At 46.7% G+C, this 26,596-nt stretch overlaps 1 protein-coding gene across 11 annotated transcripts in view; it reads right to left on the minus strand.

Moving 5' to 3' along the window:
* Nucleotides 1–316: 316 nt before the first annotated feature.
* The window catches only part of NEO1 (neogenin 1), a 165,263-nt gene continuing 138,983 nt past the window's right edge, over nucleotides 317–26,596 (minus strand). For 2 of the 11 annotated variants that reach the window (XM_050309062.1, XM_050309057.1), the window contains exons 17-29: nucleotides 25,410–25,585; nucleotides 22,024–22,162; nucleotides 19,562–19,669; nucleotides 17,086–17,280; nucleotides 16,410–16,442; nucleotides 12,787–12,855; nucleotides 11,891–12,038; nucleotides 10,193–10,431; nucleotides 9,586–9,678; nucleotides 6,596–6,754; nucleotides 5,611–5,865; nucleotides 4,954–5,090; nucleotides 317–3,039 (exon numbers count right to left, since the gene is read on the minus strand). In XM_050309062.1, coding sequence (XP_050165019.1) covers nucleotides 2,956–3,039; nucleotides 4,954–5,090; nucleotides 5,611–5,865; nucleotides 6,596–6,754; nucleotides 9,586–9,678; nucleotides 10,193–10,431; nucleotides 11,891–12,038; nucleotides 12,787–12,855; nucleotides 16,410–16,442; nucleotides 17,086–17,280; nucleotides 19,562–19,669; nucleotides 22,024–22,162; nucleotides 25,410–25,585 — 1,835 coding nt within the window. In that variant the 3' untranslated portion in view covers nucleotides 317–2,955. Of the gene's footprint in view, nucleotides 3,040–4,949; nucleotides 5,091–5,610; nucleotides 5,866–6,595; nucleotides 6,755–9,585; nucleotides 9,679–10,192; nucleotides 10,432–11,890; nucleotides 12,039–12,786; nucleotides 12,856–16,409; nucleotides 16,443–17,085; nucleotides 17,281–19,561; nucleotides 19,670–22,023; nucleotides 22,163–25,409; nucleotides 25,634–26,596 lie in introns of all 11 variants that reach the window. The other 9 variants (XM_050309054.1, XM_050309058.1, XM_050309060.1 and 6 more) reach the window with 5 other exon arrangements.

The raw sequence follows: 26,596 nt of genomic DNA on the forward strand, positions 1-26,596 counted from the left end.
AAAAGGTACAGACAAAGCACTCCATTCCATGATTATAATATTATTTTTTATGATTTACCAGTTTACTAAGGCTACTAAATGTCCTCTCCCTGATGTGAACCCCTCCCTTCTACACTCACTTATTAAGAGGTGATATTTTTACCACAGCACTTTGAAATAGAAGGCAGACAGACATGTTCAGTGTCTGCACAAGGATTGAGGGAGAGGAACAATTTTCTTCTTCCTCTTCTGGAGGACACCAATCCACAGCAACAAAAAGGGCAAGTAAAGTTCCAAATCTGGTCCCTGTATTGATCAGGAATAATTAAACAAACTCTCCAAGCAGCCCAGAATTTGATTGGATTAAAAAAAGTGTATTGGACGTCCAATACCAAATAATAAACATGAAGTTATTAAAAAAAGCCATAGAGGATACAGCAAATACTACAGGAAAGCAAAAAAATATTGTACAGAAAGGTCGACGCCTACAGCAGCCCTCGAAATTATTCTACATGAGATCATAAAACAATATACAGGTTTGGTTCTCTTTTCCCCAAATGTCTGAGGGAAGCTGCCACTCGACAGCTTGACTATGACACTACAAGGATACACAATGTTCCAAATTTAAAATCACAGGATATGTAAGAAAACGTAGCATTAAAATGTGAAAAAAGTGCAATACAGATTGTACACTGAATTGAATAAACTTTTTTCCTTTTTTTTTTTTCAGTTTAACCTTAAAAAACCAACTTTGAACAGTTGTTTTATCATTAAAAATATTCCCCCTCCCCAAATTCAATGACAATATTAACATTCATGGTGTTATACATAAGGAATATTCACAAAGACCCCTCCCCCCTTCCCGCCAGGAATACTGTGTTTGTAGGATGGTATTTCTTTGGGTACAGGTAAAAAATAGGCAAAGGAAAAGGTTCACACCCTCCTTCCAGGCCAGGGTGTGCATTTGATTCTTTAAACACATATTCTGTAGCTTATTTTGCCCTGAATTGTACTGATTAAAAGTCCAAACATCAGTTCTCCAGGTGGCCCACAGTGCCCCAATTAATTTGATTCCCTTCCCTCCCTCAAATAATAAATAAAGGCAGGACATGTCCCAGAAATGACAACGGAGAGTCCAGGAAAAGAAAGGAAGTGACACTACAGCACCATGCCTGCTGCTCTCCAGGTGATTCCATGGCTCTCCCCTCTCTTGGAGACAAGGATGAGGAGCTTTAGTTCAGTTCAGTGGGGAACAGGAAGGAAAAGCAGCAGAATTCCTGTTTGTTAGTGGAACTGAAGCAGTTCCAGCATTCCCTCTGGCTGCTCCCACAGGCCCGGCACCCAGACCCACCCTTCCCCCCGAGAGCCCAAACCCCAGGAGGAACAGATTCCCTCAGAACCAGCAGTAAGTTGCAGTTTCCTTTTGTTCTAGAAGTGGAATCGCACACGGGTTCAGCAGGCACCTGGGGGTGGGTTTGGTTGCTTTACTGGGCCTCAGCCCCTTCCCCCTGGCAGGGAAGGGCAGAGCCAGGCAATCACACACAGAGAAAGGGAAAACCCCTGTCCTTCCCTTTGACCTTCCCTTCCTTTCCAGACAGATGGGTGAACAGCACCTGAGTCACTAATACTGGTTTTCTTTTTACATGGTTTTCCAAAGTGTAAAAAAATACATTTTTTGCCTTGTTTCTGTCTCTGGGGAATCCTCCAGAGCAGGACCGTGTTTGGGTGGCCTGGGATGGAGACACTGCACTGGGGCTGGATGTGCTGCTGTGGGCAGGGAGCGTTCCCACAGGCAGGATCTGGTGTGTTGGGGATGGAAGATCCCGCAGTTCTCCCTTTCTGGGAGCTCCACCCCAGCCCCAGGGTCTGTGCTGAGCCCTCACTCTGCACTTGCAAGGTTCATAATGCATCTTTACCTAACAACAACAAAACAGTTGCCAAAATAAGCTGCATGTAGTGTCATCTAAACATAAGGACCCCTAATTTACAGGAGGAAGTTCTTGCAATGTTGCTAAATGAGACTCTCACTGCAGTTCAGTGACCAGAGACACAGTTATGCTGAAGGGACAAGGAAGGACATTACAGAAGATGCTTCATGTTCTTCAGTCGTTCCAGTCACTGGAGAAAAACAGGAAAACAACATGAATGACCCCTCCCCCTGCACCCCCTTCCCTTCCCCAGCTACTTTTCCCCCCACTCAAAATATTGAAACTGCACAAAAAGCGACAAACAAGCCTTTCAAATTACATTTCAATTCAAACAGACTGGTAATCTCACAGTGATGAGAGGAGAAAGTCAGGCTTTTAATAATTATAATATAAAAATAATAAAAAAAGCTTACAAAGAGCAGTGCAGCATCCCAAAAGGCCATGGATTAACTGCCAGAAGGGGACGTAATTATACGCAGAATAAAAAACAAAACAGAACAACCCACACTGGCAATGAATTTCCATACACAATAGAACAAGCAGTCAAACCTCAGCCTAGGCTGTGGAAAACAACAGTTTCTCCCTTTTTTTTTTTTATTACAATATTTTTTCCTTTTTATAAAAAAAGATAAAATAAAAACACAAATAAAATTGTACATAAATGCCAATGTCCAACACTGAAAAGGCAGGGCAATCACACCACTGAGACAAAACCTGACCAGAACAAAACTAACGGCGAGTCCGTTTGCCTTCCTTGTGTCTGGAGTCCAGCCTGGTGTGTTCCATCCTGCCCAGCCCCCAGGAATTCCCTGGGCCGTGACTTCGCTGCAGGACGGTGACACACAGGTCCCCTCTGGTTGGTTCCTCTCCTTCCCACGTTGCTCTCACGTGCTGTCCCTCTTTCTGGTTTGTTGTTTGTTTGTTTTTTTCCTCTTTTTTTTCCTTTTTTTTTTTCTTTTTTTTTTTTTTCCTCTGTACAATTCCTTGTGTTCCAAGGCTGAGTCCCACGACTTGCGGAGCGGTTTGGAGTCATGTCCCGGGGAGGTGGTCACGCCGTGGTGATGGCATTGAGGTCCTTCATCAGTCCTTCCAGGTGGGCCATCTCTTTGGTCAGCTCATCCGGCTCGTAGGTCTGGGGAGAGGCAGAGGGTTACTGCAGGGGGCCTTGGCTCTCCTTAGGGAGGGACAGGACAAGGAACACAGAGCAATGGTCAGGGGTTGCTGTGGGATACGGCCCTAACTCAGGAATAACCACACGTGGATTTAGCCACAGTTACAGGAATTAATAACTTGAAACAACACTCTAAGGTCTGGCTGGAACTGTGCCAGGGCAGGGTCAGGTTGGATCTCAGGAAAAGGTCTCTCCCCCAGAGGGTGGTTGGGCACTGAAAGGCTCCCCAGGGCAGTGGGCACAGCACCAAGGCTGACAGAGCTCAAGGAATGCTTGGACAGCACTCTCAGGGACAGGGTGGGATTGTTGGGGTGTCTGTGCAGGGCCAGGAGCTGGACTGATGATCCCTGTGGGTCCCTTCCAACTCAGCATATTCTATTCTTTGATTCTATTTTGAGTGCAGCTCTTTGGGCAGTTGTGATTCAGAGTGCCACTGAATAAACCATGATCAGCTGATCTGTTTGCTTGTCTCAACCCCTGAAGGGAACAGCTGCCTTTGAACCAGAGCAGGCAGTTTAGAAAAGTCTTTCCAGCTTAGCTGGAAAAAAGGTGGAAGGAATCATTTCAACAGAAGTGTTTTGAGAATCGTGATCCGCACTGAAATCACAGAGGCTCAGAGGTGCAGTTCCAGCTGTGCTGATGAGCCATCCCCACTGTGCTCACTGCCCATGGGCACACAGACACTGTGAACTCCGGCATCTCCAAACCTCTTCTGACCAAGTCCTTCCCAGTTCTGGGCAGTTTTCAACCCTGACCCTGCTCTCACTTCCTTTTCTTCTAGAGACAAGCCTTCTCCTAATTTAAATGGCAATGGACTTCCAGTTTACCAAACATCTGGACTGTACCAGAAAAGTCATCCCTGCCCTGGGTCCAACACATTATCTGCCAACTAGTGACAATGATAAACAGGAGCAGCTGAAAGTAAACTCATTCCTATAGGCTCTCATAAAAAAAACCAGAGTTCATTCAAATCACTGCCTAACCCTAAACCCCATAATTCAACTCACCATTTAGTTTTCAAAACTCATACTTGAACTAGCAATTTAATTTAACTAGTATGTAGTGCGCTGACTCTACCTTGTACTAATGTATCAATGAAGAAATTTATTAATGGCTCTACTTAAATATTACCAATTTGTTGATGGATAAACTAATGAGTAAGGGTTTGGTACTGACCAAACAAAATAAAGTAGGAGTGACATCTAGACAGAAGGGCAAAAGGCCACCAGATCAAGTTTCTAGACCAGCACATGCAGAAATAAAACCAAGAGAGCAACAAAAACGTGACAAATGGAAAGCACAACGAGGAAAAAAATAAATTCAAATTAAGCATTTCCTGTAGCAGTGATCAGAGCTAATACCTGTGTGATACTGAAGACAATGTATGATCCTAGTGATCCAGTAGCTACTGGAGAAACTTCTTGGCTTGCAATTTGAAAGGAAAACAGTTCTTCCAGTGCCTCCCACCCCAAACATCCTCAACATCCTTAACAGCTGCTCCCAAAAGCAGCCCAACAGGTGGTTGTCTCTTTCCCAAAAGTCAGAACACTTTCCCAGGAGAATCTACAAACGTATTTGGGATGATGGTTCCAACACATTGGCATTAGTGCCAAATGTTCCATGTGCAGTGACACTGGGAATGCTCTGCAGCAGTAGGGCTGGAACAGGACCCTGCCCTGTGCTGAAGGAGGTTCTCCTGTATTTTTTATATGGATTCACGGGCAGTGGAGGTGTTAGAAGCCTGGAGCCTCGTGACCCTCTGTCTTTGAGAGTGTCAGTGCAGAATTCCTGAAGTTTCCAAGTGTGACACGAGTAAGGAGCGACCCCCCAGTGTGTGAGCACTGCAGGGCCAGGCCTGGCAGTGGGAGTACCTACGCTTTCCGAGTCCTCCAGCATCCGGGTGGTCTCCTGCACGTCGGGGGCACTGGGAACGACCACGGGCATGGGAGGGCGAGTCCTTCCCAAAGTCCCGATGGACGCAGTCTTCACCGCGTGGACGGGGTGGGGGGGAGCTGCAAAGCAACGGGCAGAGAGTCAGGGAACTGGGAATTGGGCTCAACCACAGAGCTCCTGAGAGAAGGAGAACAAGGACGGGGGGAATGGCCTTAAACTGAAGGAGGGCAGGGTTAGACGGGATATTGGGAAGGAATCTTTCCCTGTGAGGGTGGGGAGGCCCTGGCACAGGTTGACCAGAGAAGCTGAGGCTGCCCCAGCCCTGGAACTGTCCCAGGCCAGGCTGGATGGGTTGGTTGGCAGGAATGGGACTGGATGAGCTTTAAGGTCCTTCCAACCCAAACCATTCTATCATGATTCTATGATTAAGAAAGGCTATATTAGAGCAAAATGAACACTTAAATTCTGCAGTGTTGTTGGAGACAATAAATTGTCCAATTTATTTATGTACAGAAAAAGGCCTCGAACATGACACTGCAAAACTCACTGCAGCCTCTGACACACTTCCTTTGATGCCCAACTCCACCCCCGCCCCTCAAGGCCCTTCCCTGTTGAGTCCCCCTGTTTCGTCCCCCTCACCTTGCTGGGTCAGCAGGGGGGTGCTGGGCAGGGCAGGGTCGTAGGAGGCCCCGGCCGGGGGCACGGCGGGCACCGCGAAGCTCTTGAGCGGGTGCGAGGGGCGGACGTGGGCAGTGGGCAGGCCCTGGGCAGGGTCCTCCTCCTGGGCACTGCCCAGGTACGAGCCCGTGGAGCCCTCGGTGTCCTGGTGGTCGGTGCCCGGCGGGGCCGAGGGTGCCGGCAGCGTGTCCGTGCTGGGCGTGTTCCGGACGGACTCTGCAACACACACACTGCAGTTACTGCCATGGGCACATGGGAACACAGCAGGATACTGGGAAGCACCTCTTCCAAGGTCACTGCCCCACTGTGTCCTTGCAGCCTCAGGAATTGTTCTCATAAGGAAACGACACTTTTGGCTGTGACGCCTCAGAACGCTGACCTTAAGCTTAAAAGCTCAGAGTTCCCTCCAACTCAACACTTCACCCACATGAAATTTAGCAACCGTGTGGCTTCAGAAATCTTCAGAGCACTGGAGACAATGCAGAAATTACTGCAATTCATTCTGCTTCAAGCCTGAAAACGCTGCATGGAAATCACCTCCATTTTCTGCGTCACTCAGGAAGGTTAGGGAATGTCAGCTCTTGATAGCTAAGACTGGACCTTTCTCCTCTCTTGGTTTCAAATGGTACTAACCAGGGAAAAAGTGATCACGTTAAGTAGCTCAGATTTAATCTGGAGTTTCAGGGCTGAAGGCTTTGGCACAAGGAATCTCCCTGTTTGTAGCTGTGTCTAAAACACGGAGCCTCCGCTTCCAAGGCCACCATCACGTACACGAACAAGAAAGCTCAACCTCTCCAGGACTTTGTCTGCACCTAAACCCACGGAACCCACGTCCTTAACCCTCGTGGACAGCACAGTGGGGACTGACCGATTTCAGGCTTTGCTTTCCGTACGTTTCGCTCCCGCTTCCATTAAAGCAACACGTCCCTGGTGGGTTGTGTCTCACCTGTGGAATTGGCCCTGTCTGAGTGGGACAAGGCTGTGCCCAGGGGCCAGGGGCTGGGCTGGTGGTGGAGGTAGCTGCGGGTTGGAGAGGCGAGGCTGCCGGAGTGGAAATGGTGGTGGGGGTTATCGAGTGAATGGATGGGATGAGCACTAATCACAGCTGTGGATGAACACAAGACAGAGAAACACTTAACACACACACAGTGCTGGTGGACTGAAAGGCACCACATCCCTCCCTTCCCCACACAGCCACTCGGCAGGGGAGCCAGACCCTCAGCAGGTTCACAATCCACCTTAAACTGGGTCACCAGACCTGAATCATGTACAGGACAAACATCACCCGATTACAGGCCAAAAAGCAGCACCACCAACTTAATTCACATCAGGATGAACTGTTTGATTTCAAGGAAAAGTTCAGATGAAGAACAGAGAGAATACAGATCTACTATCCACATATAGTGTATTGAGAAAATGTGGTGTGTTAAAAAAGAAACAGCCCTTTGCTTCCTAATATCCTTCCAGGATTTTTGTATTTTAGTAGTCAAAGAAGGAGCTCACTTGGTACACACCATTACTGCAAATTATGCTAAAATGGAAGAGACTGAATTATCCTAAATTAGTCCCTAAGAGGTAATAACTAGATCTGAGTGCTCCAGTGGGGGGGAGCCCTGGGAAGGTGTCTGTGGGCTCAGAGTTAAACACATGGAATGGTCCTGGTGGTGCTTCCTGAGAAAGGGCCTCACACACCACTGTGAGCCTCCTGTGGAGCTTCTGCAAAGTCTAAATGACATGATATTGATGTTTGCAGTTACTATAAAAGACAAATCTGCTTCTGGAGGCCCTCAGAGCTCTTGAAAACAGGATAAAAAGTCAAAGTCACTGAAATGACCTGAGGCATCAGCAGATCTTGCACCTTCCTCATCCCACCCTCCCCCAACCAGCTGGGCCTGGACCTGATTTGATCTCCCTGGGCAAGGCAATGGCTAAGAAAGACAGGGAATCAGCCAGGCTTTTCCAGGGAACACAGCAGGGCTGTCAGAGCTGGGGCTGCTGCTGCAGGGAAATCACACCCACGGCTGTGTCTGCCACAATTATCACCTCAGCCTGAACACAACCAGCAGGTACAACTGGAATTACTGCCTCCCTAAAGTGTGTATCACCTCTGTGATCCTCTCATCCTGTGTGGGACTGATATGTAGGTTGTCGAGTGTCTTTCCCGTGAGTTTTTCCTTTGCTACGCTGTTTTTATGGAGCATCTTGTGACCCTGTATGAGTTTATCTTATCCTGTGTGCATCCAGTGCTGCATCCCATTTACAGAAAACCACTTAGGAGAGTGCACGGTAACATTTATTGCTGCTTCAATCTGTTATGGGGTCACCCAGGTCTGCATCCATCGTGTCCTAGTGCCTGGCATGGGACAGGAACTCAGCAGAATAAGGATTATTAGTGTCAAACTGCATCCTCTGCTCCCTCCTTGTACATGGAAAACTGGGAGACAACAAGGAACATCAGACTGTTTAATGTAAAACCAAGAAAAAAAGATGCTACTCTTGTAAAAAGGTTGTAGAACAAGGAAACAATTGAAAATTCACAAACTGGGCTTATCAGGTCACCAGGACACTTGAGAAAGCAGGTGGAGAGGAAGAAAACCAAGTGCTCACTTCCGATAATTAAAGCAAAAAGTTTTAAAGTGAGAACAGAAGGGACTAATCTGAAATCATTCCTTAAAAACACAAGGGGCTGTGGCAGCAGTTACCTGGCTACAGGTGGAACATGCACACAGAGAGCTCAGGGAGCTCAGCGTAATTTCACTTCCCAGTTCTGCCCATGCTCTTTGACTCCTGTGCTTGTTACTTGTGTTCTCACACAGGGTTTCAGTCTGGCTGCTCAGAGGTGCAGCCAAGTCCCTTTGCACCTTGGAGTCCTCATTTCAAAACTAGATATGCTGTTTAATTCTTAAAATATTTCCTCACAATAATAGCAGTAGTTTTGGTACCAGAGGAGGATCCCTGCAGACAGGGGTAAACACAGGCACTCAGAGAACAGTGAGCAAGACTCCTGCAAAAGGAGCTCACTGATCTCAGAGTTTCAAGTCAGTAAATATGTCAATAAAGGGAACCAGCTAATACAGCTGAATTTTCAAGAAGCTCCACTCCAAAGGTCATATACCAAGCTGCTGCTGAGGGGAGGCTCTTGTATGGACTGAAAGATGGTTACAGATATAAAACCAAGGAAGGTGGTGGATTTTCAAGAACAGAGGAGAGTGAGCAGCAGATCCCAGGTAGCAGCGCCAGCCCTGGCTTTAATCAACTCTCCTTCTCAGTGAGCCAGACATGGAGGCAATCAGAGAAATCTTCCCCTTTGTCAATAATTTTAAGGTGTCTGGGGTAGGCAAATGCCATTCTCGTGGCCAGGAGCTCCAGAAGGGCCTCACAGGGCTGAGCAAGAAGGCAAAGATTCCAAGGAGCTCGTAGTAAAGTCAGAGGAGGCTCTGAGAATGGCAACTCAAGAGACACAGGGCATGGAGCAGCTGCCTCATGAGGGGAGGCTAAAAACATGGGGACTGCTCGGGCTGGAGAGGAGAAAACCAACAGTGGAGAACCTGACAGAGATGGAGGAGCTCTCCCCAGTCCCTGTGGGACAGCTGGGCACTGGCAGAGTTCAAAGGGAACAGTACAGAAAGCAGCTGGGCCCACAGGCTCTCTCTGGGAGGCACCAGAGTGGGACAGACAGACACTGGACACACTCCTGACTCTCCCCCACTCCTCACTCCAATGCAGCTGCTCATTTTCCCCTTTTCCCTTGGTCTAACTCTGCCTTTCCATAATGGGCTCCAGGGCCTCCTGTGAGCTGCTCCCCCTGCAGAGAGGCTGGAATTGCTCAGGAGCAGCGAGCAGGAAGGCAGGTGTGGGTGTCCTGTTTGTGCCATCAGTGTGGCTGGTTTGGGGGCTCTCCACTCCAGGAGCCGGGAATGGGGGCTGGTGACTTACGCTGAGGTGGTTGAGAATCAAAAGGCATCATCATCTTGGGCCTCATCCCCCTCCTTCCTGCCAGCGTGGACATGCTGTCCTCAGACTCGTGTCCTGAGGGAGGAACAGCGGGGTTATTGACCTGCAGCTCCCGTGGCACCCAAGCACTTCAACCCCCCTCTCTCTAGTCCCGTCTGCAGCTCTGAGTCACAGCTGATAAAAACAGCTCTTTCATCCTCCACTGGAAGGTGAGAAGAGGACAACTATTTGGTACTGGAGAAACCCCAATAACAAACTTGACCTTCCGGCAGTGCAGCTGTGGGCTGAAAGGATGTCACACACAGCTCTCAGGAGTTTATTTTGAAGCACTTGTTGGACGATCTTCCCATTGCTAATCAGTATTTACCAAGAGAAAGTAATGATTTGACTCCTGGGCACTCAATTTCCTCACTACAACACGTGATCCATCCTTTTCAGGGAGTCTTAGAAACTAGGAACAAACCCAATTCACTACTTGAAAAATGAGAACAAAAAAGAGTAACTAAGTAATATCTGAGTGAAGTGATTTCACCACTCAGAGTAAAAGGTCTTTAACACCTCATGGCCAAAGCACTTGTTGATCTCTCACCTCTGTAGGAATTCCGCCTCTGATGGATATTGCTGTCCATGGAATTGTCAACTGGGGTGATGTCTTGGGAGTTGCGAGGGATTGGGGTGTCTGTCATGATGGGATTGGGATCTGGAGACTTATCAATGGGTTTGAGCTCCAGTCTCTCATGATGGATCCAAAGGTCAGGAGGCTTGACATCTTTGGAGTTCCCTTTGTACTTGTGGGAGCCATTCACTGATTTGCAGGCCGCTCGTTTCCTGGGAGAGGAAACAGAGGAGATGTTCTTAGATATTCTTAGGTGTCACCTCACCTTGGAAAAGGATTTCCCTCAGATCTTGTGTCCACCTGAGTAGACCCTTCCCACTGGGCAGGCCCTGTGCTCTGCAGCCCAAGCCTGCACTGACAAAAACTGAGTTTGCAGTGCCTGTGGTTGTTAAGAGAACATTCCAGCCATGAAATGAGGGTGCACCCTGCTGTGCCCCTGCTCCGGGCTCAGCCTCCTGCAAGAGCTGGAGAGGGAGCCAATGATCCCAACAGGATGGTGAACACTGAGGATCAGTGACAGGAACATCATTTTCAGCACTGCTCAGACTGAGGAGGTTTCCAGGGCTGTTGAACAGCAGCAGCAGCCTATGGTGAGGCAGGGTTTGGGATGGTGGAATTTGGGAAAAGGACAGTGCAGGGTTCCAGCACTGCCCTCCACTGCTCCTCCCAAGGATGGGGGAAGGTGTTCCCTCTGGGTGACACAGCTGCTGGAACTGGCTCAGGTGTGGCTCAGTTCCAGCGGGCAGAGCCTCCACTGAGGTGACTCCCAGCCAGACGTGTTGCCACGTCCTGCAGTGACCCAGCTGGGCCCCTGGCACGCAGCAGGAGTGACTCACTCTGTGCATGAGTGACACCGTGTGTAAGGGAGGTGCCATTTAGAAACTGAGGTTTCACAGGGCTATTCCTACCCTTTGAAAATAAAATGCATCTCTGGGGCACAGGCTCATCCACGTTGCCCTCTCCCAAGCTGCCAGGCATTCCCACATCCCTGCTCCCTCTCCTGAACAACTTGCGTTTTTGCAGGATTGTTCAGCTTCAGCAAAGCGAGTGGAGATTATCTTCCAAGCCTGGCTTTTAAAAATCTGTTTTGCATAACAGCATCTTTTCAAACCTAATATACAGCTTTCAGCTCTGGTCCTACAAAGAACGTGCAGACAGAACCTTCAGGATCCTGTAAGTGGGAGCACTGCTGCTGTGGGCTTGATTCAGGTGCTCTAAAGGAGGGAAGAATTCAGGTACACACCCACATTATGGATTTTGGAGCACTTTTCTAAGGAGTCCAGCACCTGATTCAGATTCCACTCCAGTAATCTGTCTAAAAACTGGATATTATCATGCACAGCTTGTCCACTGACTCCACACAGTGAAGGACATGCTGAGAGCAGGAGCAAGAAACTGCCTGAGCTGCGGAGCTCCCCCAGCTCCAAGGGGACGGACTGGCTCCAGTGTGGAAACAATATTTTAAACAGCAGCTTCTCCTGAGGGAGGGGCAGGGGCAGGGACACAGCAGAGCACAGCCCAGTTTGGGGGGGGACTCTGCAACATGGATTGGGAAAAACAGACCTTCACCATCTACAGCCTGGAAGACTTAAAGCAATAAACACTAGAAGATGAGATGGCAGGACTGGGTGGGACAGGCAGGGCAGGGCAAGGGGCCCCCCGAGCTGTTACTTTTTCTGGTGCGAGGTCGTGCGGCGGGTGCAGAAGACGGCGACGATCACCACGACCACGATGGTGATCACCCCCACGGACACGATGATCACCAGCAGCATGTTGCTGTCCAGGGGAGAGGTAGGACTTCCATGGGGACTGTTACTGCCTGTGAGGGTTTGAGAGGGGAGAAAGGGGTTATTTATTCCATAGAAAAAGCAAGGAATGCAAACCAAAGGTGTCTGGTGTCCCACAGATGAGCAGGATGAGGTGGCTGGCCTGCTTGCACCTCTGGGAAATGCTTCCTTTTCTGTCATTTGCCACCTCTGTTTCTGTACAATTGTTGATCTATAAGAGGATTTATAGATCCATTCCCAACTAGGTCTATCCAAACTCAAGTTCAGCCGACAAACAGTTACCATATAAAAATTCAACAGTTAGTCTAAGGAGGGTTAGTCTGGACCTTGCTAAAACTGCCGTACCACAGACATCCCACTGAGCCAGAAACCACTGCACTCAGGAGGAGAATCCTACAGGGATCACTTTGCCCTGAAGGAATTATTTTATCGAACAGTGCTGAGCGTTACCTCAGGGCAAGGCATCCCCAGCACTAACCAGGGGAAGGAGGAAGAGGAGGCTTTTCCTTCCTAATATGTTCCTACTGAAATAATTGTCTACTTGTGCACCACAGCAGCCCTTTAAAACTCCACTGGGAAGCAGATCTGCTCATGGGAACACCAGCAGAGCTCTGCCAGACACTCCAGGCAGGAGCACCACGGCAGGGGTGTTACAGGACTTACTGAGTGGGAAAAACCATGGAGAAAAGTTATGGAACTGATGCCAGGAGTGTTTTCTGGGTGGAAGACCAAAGTGAAATGAAACACCTGGAAATGGAAAAGCTTTGCAGCAACACTCACCTCCAAGAGGGGGTTTGTAGTCAGGTCCTAAATCCACTGGGCGACTTCCCTTCCCTGCAGATCCCGAGGCTGAAAAGGCCGGATATGTTGGAATGTTACACACACACACACTTTAGCACCTCCAAGTTTCTTTTAGAACTTCTCTGTGCCCCCAAGGGCAGTTTCCCCCCTCCTTTTCTCTCCCCACAACATGATTGGCTTTGCTCAGCCCCTGCACTTCTCCAAGAAAAGAAACTTCTCCAGGAGAACTCTTCAGTTGTTTCCTGAGTTATTATTTTCCTAACTCATCTCAGGAGCCTCTACTAATAGTCATTTTAAAAATGATAATAAAAAGCATTTGCAGCAATGCACAGGTACATGTTGAGGCCAAGGGCTTTGCCACACTTGTACTGACAGTACATCTTGAAATTGGAATTATCCAGGTTTCCTTTCCACACACCCAGTTACAGCCAGTGTGGGAGACTGGCAGTAAGTGAGGATCCAAAGCACAGTAAATGTAATATTAAGGCCCAGCCTATCCACCAAAATCCGCTCTCAACCCCATTCTCTTCTGCTCACAAGTGACAACGAAGCCTCACAAAACTGTTTTTGGTGAAACCTGAGGAAATCAATTCATTAGTTACATCCAAACCCTGGTTCTTTCCCTCTCTGCTTTCATAAAAATGCACTTCATGCAGACACTGATGAGAAGAACACTGCAGGAGGGGAAACATTCAGCAAGGTGCAAAGAACAACATTCCTCTGGTTGCAGGAATCCAGAATATTTTGCACATTTTTACATTGTTCCATCAAAAAAACCAAACCACAAGAAACTAACCAAGAAGTCAGGCAATTTGGCAGTTGCCCAATCAGGAGAAGGATTTTTTTCAGTTAAAAATCCCCTTTAATCAAGAAGTAATAAGTGTTAAAGGATGTGTAACAAATGGAAACTGTGAACCTCAAGTCAAAGCCTGTAAATTAGTCACTGAAATCAAGACAAATGGCAAAACCAGCCAAAGGGAGCAGCAGGAATTCTGATTAAACCTGGGCAGGGTAATAAGGAGGAATGTTCTGTGTGTACAGCAGGAGCTCCAGTCTATAATGATGGAAAAGATGTATTGCAGGACAAATGTGCCATGAAAAAGACACATTGCAGCTGGCAGGGCAGAGAGGACCCTGCACCCAGGGCTCTCCTTTGGCAGCACTGCCCTGACAATCCTGCAGCAGCAAGGAGAGGATTTTACAGCACGTTAAACAGTTCGTGTTTGACAGATTTGTGTCTGGGTGGCCACGGAACCTGCTCTGAGAAGACGGGGAAAACCCCTAAATGAATCCTCTGGATCCCTGAACCCAGCACTGAGGAGCTGCTGGATCTTCCACCCAGGGAAGCTGCAGGAGAAGGGGGGGATAAAAATAACCAGCAGTGCTTTAGAAGGACAATTAGACACCCTGAGCATTTCCAGTGCAGCAGCTGGAGCCCTAACACAGGTGAGGCCGTGGAAAAGGGGGTGGGATAGGAGGTGGTTCTGCTTTATGCCACCTTTCTGCTTTATGGAAAACAGGTATTTTCAAAAAACTAAATGTCAAACTATAAACGTGGTTGGTAACAGTAACTATGCAGGTATATAATGACATATATAAAATATTCTGCATTTAGGCTTCCCAAAAACATTTCACTGTGTCCTGTACAATCCTTTGTTAAAACAGCTCCATAAAAAAGCAACATGGCACCCATTAACAGGATGAACTGCACATTAACTGATAAGAGTAAGAATTAGAATTGAAAAATCATTATTCATGAGGAATAATTCTAATGAGTTCTGCAAAGACCTGTGCTTGGCCAAGGGCAGTTCAATATCCTTCATAACATGAGGAAAGAGAAGGAAAATGATGCCCCTGAGTTTAACAGGTGACATAAAATCAGGGAACAGGGAAAATGAGAGAGGATGTGCAGTGCTATCTGCACAGGATCCTCCCAGGGACACCCTGAGCGATTTAGGATGAAATTTAGGCACCCAACCAAGATGCTTCTCAGTATCCAATTCCTAAACCATGGATGACCTGTTTAAACCTTTAAATTCCAGAGAGCCCATCTCTTATGCTGTACAACCTATTCTAAGGAACAGTTTAGGACAGCGTTTACTTGGGATTGGTTTTTATTCAGCTTGTGAATCTCCATGGTACCCATCAAGTACCTGCAGCCACACAATGTATTTTAACTTTGTGTGACTTCAGGATGGTTTTCCAAGGATCACACACCTTGATCTTTGCTTTTGTCCTAGGCCAGTGCAACTCCCTGAGGTCTGACAGCAACTGTCACTAAGTTTGACACAAGCTCTGTGCTACCAAACTGTGTGGAAAAACAGCATCATGTGCTTAGTACAGAAGAAAAACATTAGAGCAGGGAAGGAAAAAAAACCCATCAGGGCCAGAGAATCAACCCATTGTAGTTTGGGTCCTTCCCAGTCCTGAGTAACTTGCTAGCTCTTTCCTGAGAGTTCCAATTTAGTGATGCTGTCACAGAGCAGCTCTTCGGCTCCTTTCCTGCACTTCCTCTGCCTTCTCCTTTCCTACATCTCAGCTGCTGCCATGATTTATAATCTCTGAGTGTTCCAACAGGAATTCTGAAACAAAACTCTCTTGGCTTTTATGATTTACAAACAATGGGATAAGAATTAATCAAATTGATACTAGAAGAACACATTACTTTAGGATGGATGGAAGATGTAGTTCTCTGCTGAAATGGGGTTAGAACAGGGCAGAACAGAAAACAGCAACTTTTCCCTAAAATCTTCCCCAGTTCCCTCCTGCTGCACCTGGGCACAGATGGTGTCAGGGAGAGCCCCGATCCCAGCTCCCACCTCTGGGACAGGGGCTGCATGTGAATCTCCTCCCTAACTCCCTCCTATCAGCAGTATTTGGTGCACATTTAATAAATTACTGATCAGTAACAAGTTGCAGAGCCAAGTCCAACCCTCTCAGCTCCTTTAGGATCTCTCTAATTGCAAGTCTAAGCTGTTTGCCGATGGCCTTTTAAACTCATCCCTTCAGATTAATTCTTCCCCTTTTATTGGGCTTGTAGGTTATTTGGAAGAAAGCAAGAACAGCCCTGGGACATTCACCTTATAATTCCATGTAGGAAGCCTCAAAGCTCCCATTTTCCAAGCAAACATTTGAAAGCCTTAAGGCTTTCAGGAGCCAGTGCTGGGCTCGTCAGGAGAGCCTGGACTCCAAAGGAGCTGACAGACAGAATCCTGCACAGAGCTTTCCAGAATGAGCATCCTGGCCTTTCTAAGACAACACTCCTGGGTGTGGAGCTCACAAACAGCACTGATGCTGATCAGAGCCAGTTTGATCTCCACCCCCTCCTGCAGCAACAGGCAGGGGCTGGATGGCCCATCCTGCAGGAGGATCCCCACCCACATGGCCCTTCATGGGACCCCTGACTACAGAGATCACTTTACATTCCCAACACCAGACCACAGACAGGACTCCCACTTCTTCCACTATTAAAACCACAGCAGGAACTCGCCCATTTCCAGTCAGAGCAGCAGACAATTGTTTCATTTAGAAAATGCAACAGCACATGGACAGTAAAACCAGGATGGGTGAAGGATGAAGAGAAATGCTGGCTGTTCATTTACCTTGGTCATTGGGCATTTTATCTGAGGACTCAGCTATGGGGCAAGCACAGGGAGGAAAAAACAAGAGAGATCACAAGGCTTGAAGAGTGAGACAGAATTTCAAGTTTCACACAGCACAGGCAGACTGGCTACAGCTCATTTCTGACCACCAATGCTCACGTGGAGGTGTCCAGGGCCGGGTTGGACAGGGCTTGGAGCAGTGGAAGGTGTCCCTGCTCATGGCAGGGGTGGGACTGGATGATCATTAAGGTTCCTTCTGTCCCAGTTCTATGATGTATTTCCATAATAATAAACTCTTTAACTTTTTCTTTCTCACCCCTGAGTACTTTTCTCAAGCTGTCTCACATTTGTACTATTTATCACCTGCCCACCACCATCAGTTCTTGACTGAGGAGCCTGTTGTGTCCCATGATTTGCCCCTGCACCACCCCAGCCCCAGCGAGCAGAGGTGACTCAGTCCTGGAGTGTTACTGTACCAGACCTGGGTTTCTCACAACTGAGGACCCAAGAGCTGTCACAGCACCATCAACCAAGGAGCTGAGCACCACCCGCACAGGGCTTAAAGAGCAAGCCCACCGGGAATTCTGCTCCAGCCCAGCTCCAGCCTGTTCCAAGGGGAGCATAGACTGCTCGCTCCTGGTGCCCTGGAGCTGTCGGGATGCAGGTGCCACTTTACCTTTGGGGGTTCTGAACTGCACAGCCTCGGACATGGGCCCCATTCCCTTGGAGTTGCGGGCCTGGATTTTGAAGTAATAGGGCGTGTCCAGGGTGAGCTCCTGGATCTGGTGGGTCAGCCTGTTCCCCACCACCGGCTCGATGACCCAGTCGTGGATCTCGGCGTTGACGTCCGTGCTGTAGTAGATGATGTATCCTGTGCCAGGGAAGAGCAGGAGAGTCACCAGATCCCACAGGAAATGAGGGTTACGGGGTTTCTAAGGGTGTTCTCACTTTTCCCAGGACTAAGAATACATCCAGACACCAGCCACCCTTCCCATCTGTTACATGGTGAGGGAAAAAAGCCCTTTAAAATATGGAGATTATTTCTGACCATTATTCATTGCACATGGGGAAACTGCTCATTACCTGCTTTTTACCTGTTTATATGTAATATAAGATAATGCTGTTGTTATCAAAACATCCTCAAAGTATTACTATTATAATATTAATACACTATTATATTATTTAAACAATGTTCAGACCATAAAACATTCTCATATACAGCTCAGCAACATGTGGTCAATAGTTTATAATTATTTTATTTTCAGTGTATTAACAAAGTGTAAATACACAAAACAGTGTTTTCCAGTGTGTTAACAAAGAGGACAGTAATCTGAAGAGAACTGAGGTTGTCCAGGAAAAAAAGGTATGGGAGCAATTCATGTTCTGTTATTGAAGGGCACTGCAATTGTAAAAACCAACATGAAGTAAAAGCTTTATAACTTCCTTTTACTCGCAGCATAAAATATATACTTGAACCAATATATGTGTGTGTATATATATGCTTATTATTTATATTGCCTATACACAATATCACAATGATATAATATAAATATTATAAATTATATATTTTGGTGCATATATTTATATATTATTATTAACAGTATTAATATTATTTATGGATTGTTTAGTATTTTAAATCTATATTACACACATATATACTTAATTTACATATATATATGCAGTGACAGTTCAAAGCACTGTAGTGGCACAAGCAGTGACTTAACTTAGGACTGTCCTAATTACTCAGCAGGTTTAATGATGCACATCAGGAACCCAGCCTGGCCCAGCTCAGTATTCCAAACTCATCCCAACCACGTCCCAGGGACATGGGAGCTGCAAGGCCAGTATTCCACAGACAGGCTGCCCAGGGCATGGAATGACATCATCCCTTTTTATGGCACTACTCAATGCACAGAGTTAATGACTCATTAGTTAATGAGTCATTAGTGGAGCCTGGAGCTGTCCCTCCGCTTGGGGATGTTCCCACCAGAGGGCACTCGACCCCCACATCCCAAAAACTGCCTGATTCCCTGGAAAAGGGAAGCTCATGTTTGGTGCACTCGGACTTACCACTGAATTACTATTTTATTTGATGTTTTAACCTGCTGCTTCCGCACAAATACGGATGTTTTGGTTCAACCTATGTGGATAACTAAGGTTGCCCTTCAGAGCAGACACTGCATGGGCATTTTTCCCCAGGAAAATGGGATAATTGTGCTTATTTACCACGTGCAGGTAACTGCTGGTCTCTGTGTGTTGTTCTCCCTCTCGCCCTCAGTGTGGGATATTTGTGCCTGCCCTGCCTGAAGGCCCCTCAGAGGCCACCACCAGCCAAGTCCTTTCACCTGCACTTCACACAAAGGCTCTTGTTTCTCCACTCAAACCTTCCTTCCCACAAAGAGGAAACATCTTGCTGCCTTTTCCCAAGGATCCAGCTCAGTTCAGTCTCCTGTCTGGAATCTGGGCTCCAGTCCTGCCCAGTCAGGTGATCCTGCACCGTGGTCAATTCTGAGCACAAACCCAAAACCATACACTGCAAACTACATGGCATTAAAATCTGATTTAAGATTAAAACCTGGCATAAAACCAAAGAAAAACAGAAGTGAATGATTTCAGAAAGCCCTTTGAAATGGGAATCCAAACAGAACTTACAGACAGAAATCAGGAATTATCACTTTCTGTACAATGATTTATCCTGCGTGGCAGTGATGCACTTAAAGGCAAATAACAGTTTACTCCTAATGGTTCTGTCAGGGGACTAATAAACTGCCTTTAAGTCTGTTCTGTGACACAAAAATGCCACAAGGATGACAAAGAGCACTGGGATGGCTTCTCCTAAATAAACCACTGATGGGCCAGAGGCATTATGGACCATTCCTGGAGGCCTGCTATTAGAACAGCACAATCTGAGGAAGGCAAAGGTTATGGAGATATTTAAACTTCCAATTATATTTCTGGTTCCACTCCAATTTCCCACTGCAGTTAGTTTAGATCTTAATATATTTTTATGAGGTATGAAAGTAAATAATTAATCTGAGCCACTAAAGAGACGGACAGAGCAGAGAGGGAGCTCCTGGCAGCCCTGGGCTGAAGGCAGAGGGGGTGACAGGGTCATGCAGCACCCCCAGGGCTGTCCCCCTGCCCCTGCCCACCTGTGATCTTGCCGTTGGCCTCCGAGGGGGGCTGCCAGTTCACGATGATGGTGCGGGGTTTGCCCTCCTTGCTCACCACGGTCACGTCCTTGGGAGGGGAGGTGGGCACTGCAAACACACAGAACCAGGCTGTCAGTCCCACTGGGTACAAACAACACCCTCAGCACCCTGGGGTTTGTGTTTTATGGGAATGCACTTTATTTTGGTTTGTTCTGTCTGGTGTTAGTTTTATAAAGCCACCAACTACAGTCGGGGTCTCAGTGATTTACTCCAGGCACTGGTCCCTGGAGTGCAGCACCTCCTTCCCACATGGAGCTCCCCCTTCCCAAGGCACTGCTGTCACCACATGCTGTGACTCAGGACTGAGTGAGCCCAGGTGTCCCCAGACACACAGATCTTTGGACAACTGGGGTCACTGACTTCTCACCTGAATTTCTTCAGCCATCAGGACAATCATACAAACTTGTGAAAGAAATACATTTTATTTAGGTAGGCACGAAGTATCTCCCTGTTTTCAGGTTTATGGGACTGAGACGCAGAGGTTGTGGACTCTCCATCCCTGGAAGTGTCCAAGGCCAGGCTGGACAGGGTTTGGAGCAACCTGGTCTAAGGGGAGGTGTTCCTGGCCAGGGCAGGGGGTGGAACTGGATGGGTTTTAAGTCCCCTTCCAACCCAACCCCTTTTGAGATTCTATGATTCCATAAATGTCAATTTACCACTTAAATCCAAATCAGCAAAGTCAATCACCAGCAATTTCGAATCTGCAATTGCTGACTGACTTTACTGAAAGCTCATTTGTGATTTGGAAGGAAATCTGCACCACAGAAGCATTTGAAAGGCATTTGCTGAGCACAACTTGGGTTAACTTGGATATTGGATATACTAATACAATAACAATAGCCCTGAGTGCCTGCAGTGCTTCCTGTATTTCAAGAACTTTATTTAAGTTACCAATTAGAAATTCATCCCTCCATCCTCTGAGATGGAACCCTGGTATCTCTGTGTGAGGAATAGGTGGGAACCAGGACAGCCAGAGCCCAAAAGTTACTGTAAATATTACCCCAAATACATAAAAATAAGATTCAGAGGAAATCAGGACTAGCCCAGAGGAAATCACTAACACTGAGCCCAGGATCCCATATTTTCCTTCATCATTAGTTGAGGAGCAAGTCCTACACAATGCTGCCTACTCAGGATATTCCAAAATAATGAGCTCAGGAATTTGGCCAGTAATACAAATCACAAGATCTTTTATGAGAAAATATATTTAGCCTTTTTTTATTATTATTTTTTCTTAGTTCCCAAGTTTTTAGGTCACATCTGCAAATATTCTTTACAACCACTTCAACTTGAGATTTCCTATTTAAATGCAACGAGACCTCCTGCATCATTGCTCTCATGTGCTTTCTGAGGTTCAAATTCTCTATAAAGATCTTTATCTCTGTGAATTTTATAGTCCCTGCCCTTGGTGTGGAGTTGTGGGTGAGGACTGTACATGTGTCAGCAAAAAGAGCTGTTTTATAGAGTGTTTTAACCTGGGAATAGTCACTGGGATGGGAAAGGAGCCTCAGCCCAGAGCTGGTCCCACATCATGGAATCCCCTCCAAACACCACAACACTGTTTTCAAAAGCAACTGAAGCTCACTAATGGCTGATGGGACTTCAGAGTAAGTTCAGAGATATCAGATTTTATGCAGGTTTTGCTTTTTCTCATGCCTTGTTACAGAACATTTGGAAGCTCTCACTAATTCTTTGCACGCTTGATTTTTTGGCTGTATTTTAATTTAGCATAAGAACTCCAGGCTCATTTGGATGGGCTTTTTGTCCTTTACAGTTCATCTACAGAGAAACCTAAGCATAACAAGCAGTAAATTTAATTGCACAAAGTTCATTTAATACTGCAGGATAAAAAGAGCTAATGAGGGGCAGGTCAGGGGAGAGGGTCTGGCCCTCACAGTTACTCCGTGGGCCCAAGCTTCTCCTTGGCAGCTACAAACCCTTTTCTGTTCTGAGCGGGAATTTAGGGCTCATTTGGATGTCTTAATTCCTACTGGGATTTTTTTGTCTTCATTTGCCTCATGCCCCTCCTCACTCTGTCATAATTATCATCACAGAGCAAATTTTAATTATTATTTGCTGAAGTATTTTCTTTGTATTTGCTATTAACGTGTTCTTTCTGAGATGTTTCAAGCACACACTTTATTCTCTCCTGCCCATGAACTGTGGTACATTATTCATCACTTCTCTGTAATTTGATGTAAATTCTCCTGCACGCAATCACCCCTTGGAATTTTGAAGTATGTTGTTGTTTTTTTAATCAGGATTTCTGACTGAACTATTCAGAAGAACATCCCCTCCCTGCCATCACCACCAAGTATCATCACCAGAATCATTTAAAAAACAAAGCTGGCAGAGCTGGCCTGATTTCTTTCTGTTCAGCCCTCCCAGAAGCCCAGGGGTACCTAGTTCGAAGGTGGTGCCATGTGCTGTCATGCTCCAGGTGCTGGATCTGCGCCCCTTGGTCACCATCACCGAGAACTCGTACAGGGTGTTGGGCTTCAGCCCCGTCACCAAATAGCTCAGGGTGGTGGCATTGGCAGTCTGAAAGAAAGGCAAGTGTCAGCAAGTGCTGAGCCATCAGTCACAGCTCTCAGGTGTCTCTACCATTTCCATAACCACAGTCATTAATTCCGGGAGGTTTCTTCTCTCTCATGCAAATTCATCCATCAAGGATTAACGTGCAGTTGTTTTACCCTCAACTAGAGATCCTCTCTGCAATCAGCACGAGATTTAATAGCAGTCAATTATAAATTAAGAAAGGCAATACAAGGTCCAGGGCCCACTTGTTATGCAGTGGCTAAATCACTGTTTACCTGGGGGGTTAATTTACAGCATTTCATTAACTGGTCTGGCTGGGGAAAACAACAAGCCCAGCTAATAACAATCCTGATTGAAACCTGGAGCTGCCTCCCAAATTCCTGCACAATTATATTCTTAAATATAATAAACAATCAACTAAAGATACACTAGTAAGACTTGAAGAGAATGAACGTAGAAGAAGAGAATGAATACGTAGACTTTTTCCAGAACAAAATGGTTATCTAGGATCACACACAAAAACTACAGGTTTATTGAACAGAAATTTTAGAATTTTTAAATAAGAATTTCTATACAGAATTTCTATTATAGAAGATTTTACTAACTCTTTGCACACTTGACTTTTTGGCTGTATTTTAAAAAGAACTGCAGGCTCATTTGGATGGGCTTTTTGTCCTTTACAGTTCATCCACAGGGAAACTTAAGTATAACAAGCAGTGAATTTAATTGCACAAAGTTCATTTAACACTGCAGGTTGTTATATATAAATAGTGGAATTTGTAACTCAGCCCTTTTTAAATATCTGGTATTTGCTATATGTGGCTTGAATATCAACAGAATGTACTGGAGGCTGTGGGAAGAAAAAGGAAAGTGTGTTTACAGATATGGATATTCCTTACCTTGACCTGCAGTGATCTAAACATGGAATTAAAGAGTTGTTTCAGTCTTGGACAGGGCCAACAACTGGGTACAGCCACTGCCTCCAGAAACAACATTTCCAGCTAATTAATTTTCAAGGTAAAGGCACATTTTGTGAGTAACACAGTCCAAACTCTGCAAGGAAAACCCTGATTTGTGAAGTATCAGGGAGAGCCTTTTTATCCTACTCTGGGTGGAAGTCCAGGAATTGTGATCCAAGGGATGACTGTGCTTTGTGCCAAGTATTCTGCTCGTTCACCAACATCACAGGGGTGGCCAGTCATCAAGGACTCATATAATGAATTCAAATTAAATCCTCTATTAACCTTAAACCTTCACTTGGTACCCCCTCAGTGTAGCTTTGGAGTAAGTGGATTGTGGCTGAGTGGTTGTGACAAAGCTGGACCAGGCACAGCTCCCTGGGAAAGGAGGGAGCAAAGCCCTTGGGCTGGGACAGCGAGGGAATGACAAGTCCAAAGGAGAGCAAGGCAGCTCTTGCATTCTGAGCTGCCTTACCCCCGAAATGCACACCAGCTCTTCCTCTCTGGAATGCCTGTGGGAATTCCAACAGCACTGGAACATTCCCTGGTTTATAGTCCCAGGTCTCTCCTGGTTGCAGCCGGGCTCCTGTCACAGGTTAAGTTCTGGTTTTCCCTATGGCTCTGAATCCTGGAATCTTTTAGTCCCTCTGCACATCCCACTGGATGTAAATGACACATCAAGCTCAGACTTCTCAGCTTTCTCCATTTTTTAACACCACTCCCTGTTTTTAGGATCCCAGCCTATCCCAAAGTCCCAAACCCCACTCTCCATGAATAGTACCCTGAACAATTTATTTCCCTAAAAGATCCGAGATAAGGTTTAGTATTTTTGGTTCTGCTTAAGAGGTGCCTCTTGGATCCCAGGGAGCTGCAGGACAACCCTGGTCCCCAACACAGGCTCTTTGGAAAACTCTGATCCACGTCAGGGCAGCGACACAGTTCAAAGCACAGTGGAGCCTTTTAGGAACTGTATCCCGTCTGGTCCCGTGTTTACAGGCTCCAGATTGACACAACTCCTGAACAAATAGAGGGGAAAAAAAAGGCTCCTTAAGGTGGAACCACTTGTGTTGGGAGCACAGAGCCCCTTCAGCAGCAGTTTGGGAGTGCCAGTGAGACACAGGGGGCAAAGGGAGCAAATCTGAATGGATGGTCCCAGCATCCAATTTACGGATGAGAGGGATGGATGAAACCACAGAGTGCTGAACAGACGCAGCTCTGATCCTGCAGAACGGTTTCTGTGCCCGAGGCTGTAGAACAGTCACAGGATGTGGGTTCTCCAAACGTCCCAGGTGCCACAGGATTACAGCAAAGACCCTCAACTTCTGTCCTTTCAGGCAAATGCTTTCTACCATGAGTGATTCTGAACTATATTCCATCATTACATATTGGCTTTGCTCCACAATAAAACTTGTTACCCACTGGCCACCAGCACCAGGGATGGTGGGAATAGTTCATTTACCACTGAGAGTGGTTTTTTTTTTTAAGCAATTAACTAAAGAAACTGTAGCTTTATTTAAATCACTCCTGAGACATCCTCTGCACATGACTCAGGAATGTGGGCTTGCCTTTAGAGGAGAAATACACTTATAATAATATCTTTTCATTTCAATAAAAAAAACCCCTGGACTATAACAAGATGGTTCTGCAGGAACATAAAGGGGACTCCACTGGCTGGGTATTTTAACAACCAGTTCCTCTGAGCCTCATTGCAAATGTGAAATTTGCAGTCAGCTCCTCTGAGGCCTCCAGATAACCCTGAAAATTAATAAAAAAATCCAACCAACCAACTAAAAGAATAGAAACCCCAAATCCAGTCTCCAAATCAAAACAGATGAAAATGGAGGAAGGCAGGGACATGATAAAGTTACTGTTGTGTATTTTGCAACCATTTGTTTCCCAAAGGAAAGGTTCAACTCAGCATGAACAGAAAAGGCTGTAAAAGGAACTGAGAAGCATGAGGGGCAATCTTTTCCCTGCATGACTCGCCCCTAAATTCAGGTTCTCTGCTGGCTGGGGAAGAGGCAGAGAGTCAGTAACACAGACCTTCCAAGTGTCCAACTGCCCCTGTGTCCCTGGCTCCGGAGCAGAGCACCCTTCTGGCAGTGCTCTTCCATCTGCTCCCACAGCACCGCAGCTCCAGCGCTCTCACCCACAGGACACCAAACCAACCGGGAACAATCCTGCCCCTCCTGGCACAGCTCCGTGGGGTGTTCTTACCCTCAGCTGTCCCCTCACCCTGGCTGGACACACAGAATCCTCGTCCCTGGCCCTGGAGCCGCTGTGCCCAGTACCTTGTACTTGGTGTTGGCCGGGATGTTGGTTTTCCAGCGCACTGTGTAGTACCGAGCGTCCGTGATCTTCTGGTTCTTGGGCAGAGAGTTGTCTGCCCACGTGATCCGGATGGTGTCGTGGCTCAGGATGGAAGCCTGAACTCCCACCGGGGGCATCATGGGAGACGGGTCTGGCACTGGAGTGTATGGAGCATTAATAACAAACAAATCAACCTCGGAAGTGTCTGGGGAATTGATGGGCAAGGAGTCGGGGATTACAATTAAAACGGGAGGAGGTGGCATTTTAATGTAAACCAAAACAAAAAAGGGGAAATGCAGGGTAGTGCAATGAGATGGAGGGTGAGGAATGGAGAAAAAGAGAGAAAAGCCAGAGTTAATAGGTGACATCAGACTGGTCAATAACATCACTCTTGCATCTCTTCCCTTGTATTAACAGTAAGACAACATGGACATGCTGGTATAATAATTAATGGTATTAGTGTGCAGTGCCCTCAACCATGGCCTGAGAACCCCAAACACACAGTCATTATAACTTCATTTTCCTCAGAATGCCCACTGAGTCCTCTTCCAGAAAACAATGAGGAGAACAGAGAAGCTGGACTCCTCCTGGATGGGGAAATGTCACTTCACACCCAGGGAGCTCCCAGCAGCTTTTAAAGCCTGTTATGAGCATCGAGTCCCAAGTATCAGACAAGTTCACAGTAACTTGTCAGTAACTTACAGTAACAGAAACTGCAATTCCAGTGTCCTCTAGAAAATCTCTAAGGATTTTAGTCCTGCTCTCCAGGACTAAACCAAAGTGCTGCACCTACAGCAAACCCCTTGGTGGTGCCATCAGGGAGCCCTCACATGGCAACACCTCACCTGCAAACAATCTCCTCTGCTTAAACGCTTTCAAAACTAAAACTTCCACAAACTTTTTGGTGTAAGTGGCAGCAGAGTGAGACTTAGATAAAGCAAACACACATCATATTCAAAAACTCAGTGTAGAGCAACATAAAGCTGTATTTGCTCCTAAACCCCAAAACAAGGGCTGTGCCTTTAGAACGGCACCCCCAGGCTCTGGGCTCACGTAATGTTAATGCTGGGAACAAGAACATCTATCAGCAGCTGACAGGTAAGTTCTGTAATTTCCAAAGGACCCCAGTTTTAGGTGGTTTAACGTGGAACGTGTGAGGCAGTCCTTG

The sequence above is a fragment of the Myiozetetes cayanensis genome, unplaced genomic scaffold (genome assembly GCF_022539395.1).
Source record: "Myiozetetes cayanensis isolate MyiCay16 unplaced genomic scaffold, myiCay2020 scf14, whole genome shotgun sequence".
NCBI lineage: Eukaryota > Metazoa > Chordata > Aves > Passeriformes > Tyrannidae > Myiozetetes > Myiozetetes cayanensis.